This window comes from Antechinus flavipes, chromosome 1, assembly GCF_016432865.1.
Source record: "Antechinus flavipes isolate AdamAnt ecotype Samford, QLD, Australia chromosome 1, AdamAnt_v2, whole genome shotgun sequence".
In the NCBI taxonomy this organism is placed as follows: domain Eukaryota; kingdom Metazoa; phylum Chordata; class Mammalia; order Dasyuromorphia; family Dasyuridae; genus Antechinus; species Antechinus flavipes.
This window is the reverse complement of record NC_067398.1, coordinates 419168239-419177620: the sequence shown is the minus strand read 5'-3', so window position 1 is coordinate 419177620 and position 9382 is coordinate 419168239. Positions and strand designations below refer to the sequence as shown.

Here is a 9382-nt window from a genome sequence, read left to right as displayed (position 1 = left end):
GTCTATCTGTTCAACAAACTTTAAGGAAAAGAGGAATTCTAATGAGGTAAAAGGAGGCAAAAGGGACAATCTGCACAGAGGACTAGAAGAAACATATCCAAGAGGTGAAGGGAGAAAAGACAAAATTTGCAATTGATTGGATATATGGTTAAAAATCTATAATAACTTAAGGATAACATAGAAGTTGTGAACCCAATTAAACAATTAAACAAGTTATTTGAAAGGAAATAATGTAAAGATATATGTTTGTCATTCCATGATGATGATGATGTGGTAGTAAGCTTAGGTAACTGTGGAGAGAGGAAGGGAAGCTAAGAATTTTCTCACTGGTATCTGTGCTTCCATGGGTGCTTGGGCAGCATTTAAATGACTTCTACTCCATGTGGTCACTTCTATGCTCTTACTGAGAGTGTTTGATAATCTGGACAGCAGAAGGAGAAGCAACCTTCAGAACATAGAGGGAGAGGCTGTTGGTGACAAAGTTCATGATTAATTGTCATGGGGAAAGTAGGATATGATCTATCTTTCTATCCTCCTATAACTCTTAGATCTTTACCATAGAGTCCCAATTTAAAAAAAAAAAAACATTTTTTTAGTCAAAAACTGGCAAATACAAACTTGATGTGATTTACTTTCCTTCCCACCCTGCTTTTTGATTTATATTTTCAGTATTTATGTATTTACAGCTAATTTACCTTTTGATAATAGAACCTTAAAATTGTTATTTTAACCTCATTGTTTTTTGCGACATGAGTATTATATCCTCTCCCAGATGGGACATTAGTTTTCAATAACTGTATGATAAAATGTGGAAGAATGTATTGATATTTTATTTCCATAGTTCCTTGTACGTACCGAGATCTTAATAACTGAATTGAATAATAATTATTTCAAAGTAAGTAACTTATAAAATTTTGCTCATTTTTCAGGTCTTTGAAAAGCAGAAGACAACATTTGGAACTCTCTGTGCGTGTGTCTGTGTGTGTGTGTATGTGTGTGTGTGTGTGTGTGAAAGAGAAAGAGAGAGAGAGAAGCAGAAGAAATTTGAACTTGACATTCTATCAAAAACAAACATGATGAGGACGTGTTCCTGCTTATCCTTATTTATTTGGACCTCTCTGCTTCATGTTGTTGACCTGTCACCATTACAAGAACAAATGAACAAATATTCAGAAAGAGAAAAAAAACTTGGTTTCTCAGAAGATCGTGGAAAAATGCTACGTCGGACCAAACGTGGTTGGATGTGGAATCAGTTTTTTTTGCTGGAAGAGTATACAGGTACAGACACTCAATATGTAGGAAAGGTAAGTATTTTTTTAAGATGCCAAAGGCAGAAACTGAATGGAAGACTAGATCAGTCTCTACTAACCATTTTTATATTTTGTTCATCTTAGGTAAGAAAAAAACATATCCATGAATATGTACATGCAAACATATGTATGTGTGTGTGTGTGTGTGTGCGTGTGTGTGTGATGAAATCATTGGGTTGATATTAAATGTTTGCATTATTTTAATTCAAATGTATAAGCACTAAAAGAAAAAAAAAACAGTATTTCAAATAACATTTAAAAATCATGTATCAAAAGTAAAACAAATATATCAACATATCATAGGAATGATTTTTTCCCCCCACAGAAAAGCAATATAATTTATTTGAAATGTACTGATTATATGATACTCAGTGATATAGATAAAGTACCCTCTATATGAAAGGCCCTGGTGCTTTTCTCTGCAATAATGTCAAAAGCAGGTAATAGGCCAGATTAACTTTAGTACAAGCAGCTTTATATTTCTCCTTATCTCCCAGATGTTAATAGGAAGAGTCCAGTATTCAGATGATGATAGCCATTGCAACAGTTTCTTGTGAGTTCTAGATCAACAGATATAGATTTTTTTTTTCAATATGGATTTTTATTTTATTCATTTATTTTTTTCTGAGGCAATTGGGATTAAGTGACTTGCCTGAGGTTACACAGTTAAGAAGTGTTAAGTGTCTGAGAATAGATTTGAACTCAGGTCCTCCTGACTTCAAAGCTGGTGCTCTATCTACTGTACCACCTAGCTGCCCCTGAATCTTCGTCATCTTAAGGCATTGTTGTATACCTCCAATCAATTCTTCTTCAAATAAAAAAAAATCTTGGATTCCTTTTTTTCAGAGATGTGTGTTAGATTAAGAATTAAATGACAGACTCCTCACCTTTGCCCCTACCTTCAATTTTCTGAAACACTATCTATCTTCTATAAGGACACATTAGTTCAATCTAGTCTTTCTCCTTTATATTCCAAATTACCTATTGTTATGTTTCTTTCCCCCCCAATTAATAGACCTGTAATTTCTCAGAATGGAAAGTGAAAAAAGGAACCAAATAGCAAACTAATTATAAAAATGCTTCTTTCTAATTTAGTTCTAATGGCATCTTAATTTCAATCATGTCTTAAAACCTTGAAACCCTAGAAATCACCTTTAAATCCTTCAACATCATCATTAATCATGTATGGTACTTTATAAAGTTAACACTTATTATTGAAGTCCAGAATAATCTCTCAGCAAGCTAAAACATTCAGTAAATTGACAATGGACCTTTCTTTTGTTTTTTAATCTAATTCATTTTTTAAATTTTCTGGATATACATATATTAACTTTTTAATACACATTTCTTTATGAAACATATTGAGGCAAAAATCAGAACAAAAGAAAAAAATACTGGAGAAAAAATTAGAACAACGAAGTAACTATAGCATGTATTAATTTATATTCAGTCTCCATAGTTCTCTTTCTGAATACAGATGTCTTGTTCTATCCAGAGTTTATTGGGTTTGTCTTGGAACCAATGGCACTTTCACAGAATCCCTTGGTTATTATATGGTATGACAAATCTAGAATTAGAGGCGTGACAACTAAACATAGAGGTTATAACTAAGTACCACTTTTCTTTACTTTTTGTAATTGTTCAGTTTTTTTTCTTTCATCTTCTCTCTGGGGCACCATTTGGGAGTTTTCTTGGCAAAGATACTAGAATAATTTGCCATTTTCTTCTGCAGCTCATTTTAAAGATGAGGATACTGATACAAACAGAGTTAAGTGATTTTTCTCAGAGCCACACAGCTAGTAAGTATCTGAGCCCACATTTGAACTCAAGAACAGGAGTCCTCCTGAATCTAGGCCTGACATTCTAGCCAATACAATACCTATCATTTTATAAGTGAGAAAACAGGCATACAAAGTTAAAGTGACTTGCCCCTGGCCATATAGCTAGAAGGTGGGAGAGATAAGATATGAACTTATGTTATCCTGTATCCAAGCCATGTATTCTATGCATTAAACTTTTTAGTATGCTTTTTGTTTGTTTGTTTAGTATTTATTTTTCTACCATCATAAATCAAGATTGCATTTCTTTTATCTGGACAATTTTGGTAGCTTCTCTTAAATTGTTCACATCTAGAATCTAATGTGTATATCCTTGTAAGAATAATCTACCACACATCTGAAAAATAGGAATATAAAATTTTTGTTAATTGAAGAAAAATTAGAGGTCATCTAATATAAACCTCCTATTTTGTAGGTGAGGAAATAGACTAGGAATGAGGAAATGATTCATTTAAGTTAATCATTCAACTACTTAATGGTGTATTCTAGACCTCTATTATTGATTTCTACTCCATTGCTTTCCCCATTACATTGTATTGATCATGAAATGTTACATTTCAAAAAAAAAAAAACAACTTTTTAGTGGTTCAAATAATTAATATGTCAAGTCCTGTACTATGTTGGTCTTTTATTAAAGAAAAAAAAATCTGTCCTTATGAAAGTTGCAGTTGTTGCATTTTATTGGGGTGAAAGGATGGTGTGTGATTAGGGATGTATGAGGAGTGTCTGTATACATATATATGTAGTTTGTGTGTGAGTGTATGTGTATAATATGCATATATCTTATATTTTCTGTCTGTGTGTGCATGTACATATACATATATACCTGTATATGACAAACACACACAAAGTAAATACAGTGATCATAGGAATAGATCACCCAATGTTTGTGGTTGGAAAGATAATCAGCAAATAGCATATGTGCACAAAGTTTTTTAAAGTGAGTTCTCAACCAATATGTGGCTATGTAACTGAATATGGGGTTCATGAATTCATAAGTTATTATCAATAAATGTTTGATTTATATACACATATATATGTATATATAATATATATGTATATACTCATATTTGAGTAAAAAAAAAAAAATTGGGTGACAAGGGGTGGTGAGTGGAAAAAGTTTAAGAAGCCTTGATGTAGGAGATAATATTGAAGATTATCTGTTGAGGGAGTTTGGTCCTAAAAGGAAGATAGGGATTCTGAGACCTAAGAGTGAAAAAGGAATATATTGGAAGCATAAGAGGATTTTATGTACAAAGTCACAGGAAATGGAAGAATATATAATATATGTATGAAACAGCATGTTGTTCATTTTTACTGTAATCAATCAAATATTTATTAAGCTCCTAATATGCATTAGCACTGTGGTAAACACTAGAGATAGAAATACAAAGAATGGAAGAATTCTTATTTGCAATAACCTTACATGCTTATAGGGGAGACAACAAGTATATAAATTAACAGACAAATAGATATATGAAATATATAGATGTAGCTATTAATGTTAATATATCAATATCTCTATTATATAAATGGCATAAATGCAAATTAAATAAATATAAATATGTACAAAATATTTAAAATATTATTATAATTGAAGGACATGAGAAATTTGAGAAATCAGGAAATGTTTCCTGAAGAATTTTGTGTCTCACTGCCTCTTAAATAAAGAAAATTTATTGGAGCAGCTAGGTAGTACAGTGCATAGAGCACCAGCACTGAATTCAGGAGGATCTGAGTTTAACTCCATTCTCAGACCCTTAAAATTTCCTAGCTGTGTGACCTTGGACAAGTCAAACCCCAGTTGCCTCAGGAAAAGAAAAAAAAAGAAAAAAAAAAAAGAAAAGAAAAGAAGAAAGAAAAAGAAAATGTATTGTGTGGGAAAAAAAAGAAGGCATTTATTCCAGGCATGGGGGAATGACCATTGCAAAGACACAGAGATAGAAGGTGAAGTGTCTTGTATCATGTCTAAGGAAGAGAGTAAAAGCCAATTTTGTTAGATTATATTTTGTGTAATGGAAAGAGGCTTCCATTTGTATTTTTTAGAACCAGTCTTTATAGGACTTAAAAAAATAAAATAAAATTTTCTCTTTTGTTCAAGAGGCAAGAGGTAGCCAATGGAATTAGTTGAGTAGGAATATCATATGATCAGATCAGTACTTAAGAATAATTACAGTGATAACATTTTTTGTGCCTTTGGCATAAATAAATTTTAAAAAGAAAAGGATTTAAGGGGATAATATTTAATTTAGTTTTAGGCAGCTGACTTTTCGACAGACTGATTTTGGTATAAGCAATCCAGGAAATCTAATAAAATGTATCAACTAAGTCTTTGGTAATATGTAACTTAACTGGCAGAAAGTAGGGTTGGATGTCCAGATTTGGAGAGTTATCTGCATAGAAAGGATAATTAAACCAAGGGATTTGGTGAAGTAACTAAGAGATGTAAAAGAAAATCTTGGTGAATGTCTACAATTAGAGTATGTGATGTAGGACTGGTCAGTCTGATAAAAGAACCAGGTGATAGTACTATCATGAAAAGTAGAAGAGAAAATATGCAGGAGGAAAGGGTAGCATCAATTTTGGTTTGAAGGGTCAATTATATGGGATTCTTTCCATACAATGGAGGCTAATTTCTCAGTGTTCTCTGCCTGAGTGTAACCAATATACAGTGTTGATGAAAATGGGCAAAAGGAAAGATCCTGATTTATTTCTTATATCTGATCTTAACAAAGATGTCAGTTCCAGCTTTTTTCCAAGTCCAAGATGAGCAAGACATCTGCATATAGAACTTTTATCATATCCCATTCCAACCCCTACCTACACTACAATTTTCTGTTAATTTTCCCTTAAGTGATAGTTGAGACTCTGTTTTGAATGGACTGATTTACTTTACTCCCAATGGGAGATTTTCTTTACTCTGTCTTGTAAAGGGCTGAAACTCTGAGTTGATGCACTAGAATCAGACAATCGAGCACTTAAGGCTAATTACCGATTGGACAATACTCCATTAGCATATGCTTGGAAAATTGCTCTTCCCACTATTTTGTGCTGGCTTGATCTTTTTGGAGTATACAGAGAATATCATAAGGGGGTGTAATAAGACAAGCCAGAGTCACTTTGGCGGTAGACGAGGAGAAGGGATGTCGTGGAGATCCTGCATCCATCCAATTCACTTCTACCCCTAAAGACCAAGCATAAAGACCAAGGACTTTTGCTTATCCTGAATCCGGCTGATTCTAAGGCATTCAAGGTGCTAATTCAGTCTTCACACTGTCTTGTCTAGTATATATTCTTATATATGTACTTTCTCTTATTTTTCTGAATTGATTTAAATAAATGTTTTTTTCTTTACTATTTGCTTTATGTGGTCACTATGGAAATGGAATTTATTGAGTAGGAAGTCAAGCCTTGAATATAAGTTTAGAGCCCTCTTTTCTTCATTAAGAAATAGTACTAGGGTCAAGTAGGTGTTGCAGTGGAAAGAGCACCCGCCCTGGGTTTCAGAAGTAGCTGATTTCAAATCTGGATCAGATACTTAACACAAGCTGTGTGACCATATAGATATAATTCTAGCTTAGTAGTTCCTTTGTCAGTTCAGTCCTCTGTTCTTTATCATATCATGTTTTTTGCAAAGCCTTAATACTTGGACCACTCCCACCTACTACCTTCACTTTTGCATATCAGTGGCTAAAGGAAGATAGGAAAATATGAAACCAAAAATTGGATACATTTTACATTTACATTACATGACCTCAAATGATCATTCACAATTCTTAAATATTCCTTTTATAACTCTATTATCAGTTCACTATTGTACCCTCTCCAGTGGCTATTCCATACTGTTCCATCCCTCTTCAAACTTTCTATATTTCCTCCTTTCCTCTTCCTATCTACTCAGAAGGGAATCTCACCTCATACTTTACTAAAGAAAAGAATGATGAGGTTCAGAGATATATATCTAGACATTGTATTTTTCTCATTCTATACTACTTAGTGATCTCATCAGATTACAAAAATACTCTGAAACTTCTATTACTCTCAAGAGAACTGATATATATTGTAATTTCCACAGGCTTGCAACTCATGTGTCACCCTCAACTTTTCACTATCTCTCACTTCTCCCTATCTAATCTGTTGGCAAGATCTATCAATTTTACTTTTACTACATATTTTAAATATGCCTTCCTTCCTCTTCTGATATAACTACTATCTTTTAGAAAATTTAAAAAATCATTTTTAAAAACAGAGGATTAGCATAATGAGTGATGTTTTTAGATGATTAGAGAGTTGTACTATTCAGATTTTTTTTCTTTCTATACCCAAAGCCTGGAATGTTTTTTTCATCTTAATTTGAATATATTAGTTTCCTTTGTTTCCTGCATATACTAGCTGAAATCCCATAGGACATTTTTCCATCTTTCTTAATCTAGACCTTTCCTTTTGGTGACAATTTCCTTTTTTATATCTTTTCTTGTTTTCATTTGGTTTTATATTGTCTCCCTTATTAGGTTGTGAACTTCTTGAGACTACATACACAGAGAGACAGAGAAACAGAGAGAAAGAGAAACAAAGGCTGAGACATAGGCAGACAGAGACAGAGGAGGAGGAAAAAAGGGAAGGGGAGAAAGAAAAGAAAAGGAGTTCATTCTGTTTCGAACCCCAAGTTTAGCTCAGTGCTTAATACATAATAAACATTTGTGAAATCCATTTTTTACTAATAGGAGTGATGAATGTTTGGTGAATCAAATATACTTTTTAGAAAGCAAGAAATAGGTGCACTGTCTTCTTGAAATTAATGGTTTTGACTGATAATTTATATTATCATAATGTATATTGTCTTGAATATCATATTCAGGAATTTATGTTATAGAAAATGAGGGATCATTTTAAAAAATATAGCACTTGTATAATGAAAGTGGTGTTTTTAGATGATTAATTGGCTGCACTCTTCAGGATATATTTAAAGAAGAGATTATATTGACTAGGAAATATTTGATAAAATGCAGTTTAAATAGTTTACCGAAAAGAAGAATGTTTTATAACATATGGCTTCACAATCATTTTAATTTTCTATTTAAAAACCTAAAGTTACATTAGTTCTTTTTTCAGTTAAAAGTACCAATAAAAACTAGAACCTTGTTATTCCAAGACATTAAGAAGAATAAAAAGTTCTACAAGGAACACTTTAATATTAACTAAGATTTGTATGGTGCTTATTATGTGATTCACACTACACTATGCATTTTACAATTATTGCCTACTTTGATCCTTGACAGAAACCCCATTAGTGTGAGCCAGAATGGATTACAATCTGCATCATTGAAGGACTTTTCCATATTGAGAATGTTATAGATTCAATAATGTTTTAGAGAGCTGAAATAATTAAAGGAGCTTTTTCTGTTCAAGAGAAGTAGCCAAAAATTGCCACATAACATGCTCATCCATTTATTTATCTTTTATTTATCCACCTATTCATTCATCTTTCTAGTTTTTGATTGGTATTTATTTGACACCTACATTTTTTATCAGTTAGGATAGCTATACATAATAGAAGTAATTCAATCTAGATCAAAACCAAGGAAAAAATGTTAAATAAGTCTGACAAAAATAATAGAATACCTGATTATATAATTAGTGATTAACCTAGTGTATAGAGAATTATAGGAGTTTATTGAATAAATGTATTTACTGTAGGAAAAGCCAATTATTGAAAAATATTATTTTTTTTAACAATGACTTTAATTCCTACCTAAATCCCCAAAATAAGCTGTAACTGATTTATGTGTCAAACTGTTATTGAGAGTTAGCTGAACTTCATTTATTCACCTATCACTGATTTTTCTGAAGCAAATTATGTATCCACAAAGCATGTGAATTGTAGAAAGAGCCAAATCACAAGCAGAATAAATGTAAGATATGGTGTGTATCCTGTACTTTCAAGAAATATTAGGGGTTTAGAGAATTTAATTTCAAATAGTATTTTAACTAATCTTTGGAATAAAATGAGAAAACTGTTGTTGAAAAAACTGTTTACTTTCAGAAAGGCACTTTCAGATCCATGGGCCAATCTCATTATTTGGAGAAAAACAATTTTAGTAGAGATTATAAAATAGTAAATAACAAGTTGTAAAATTATACAGCACTTAGAGGAGCATCGGGTTTACAATTAGACTGGATGATCAGAACTATTTGATAAACCACTCTTCACTTTCAAGTCAATCTGTTGCCCAT

General features: G+C 32.1%; 1 protein-coding gene across 1 annotated transcript in view; it reads left to right on the top strand.

Annotated features, from left to right (window-relative positions):
• The first annotated feature begins 1015 nt into the window (after positions 1 to 1015).
• CDH9 (cadherin 9) overlaps positions 1016 to 9382 on the top strand; it is a 145344-nt gene continuing 136977 nt past the window's right edge. Inside the window, exon 1 of the mRNA XM_051969884.1 lies at positions 1016 to 1304. Coding sequence (XP_051825844.1) covers positions 1074 to 1304 — 231 coding nt within the window. The 5' untranslated portion in view covers positions 1016 to 1073. The remainder of the gene's footprint in view (positions 1305 to 9382) is intronic.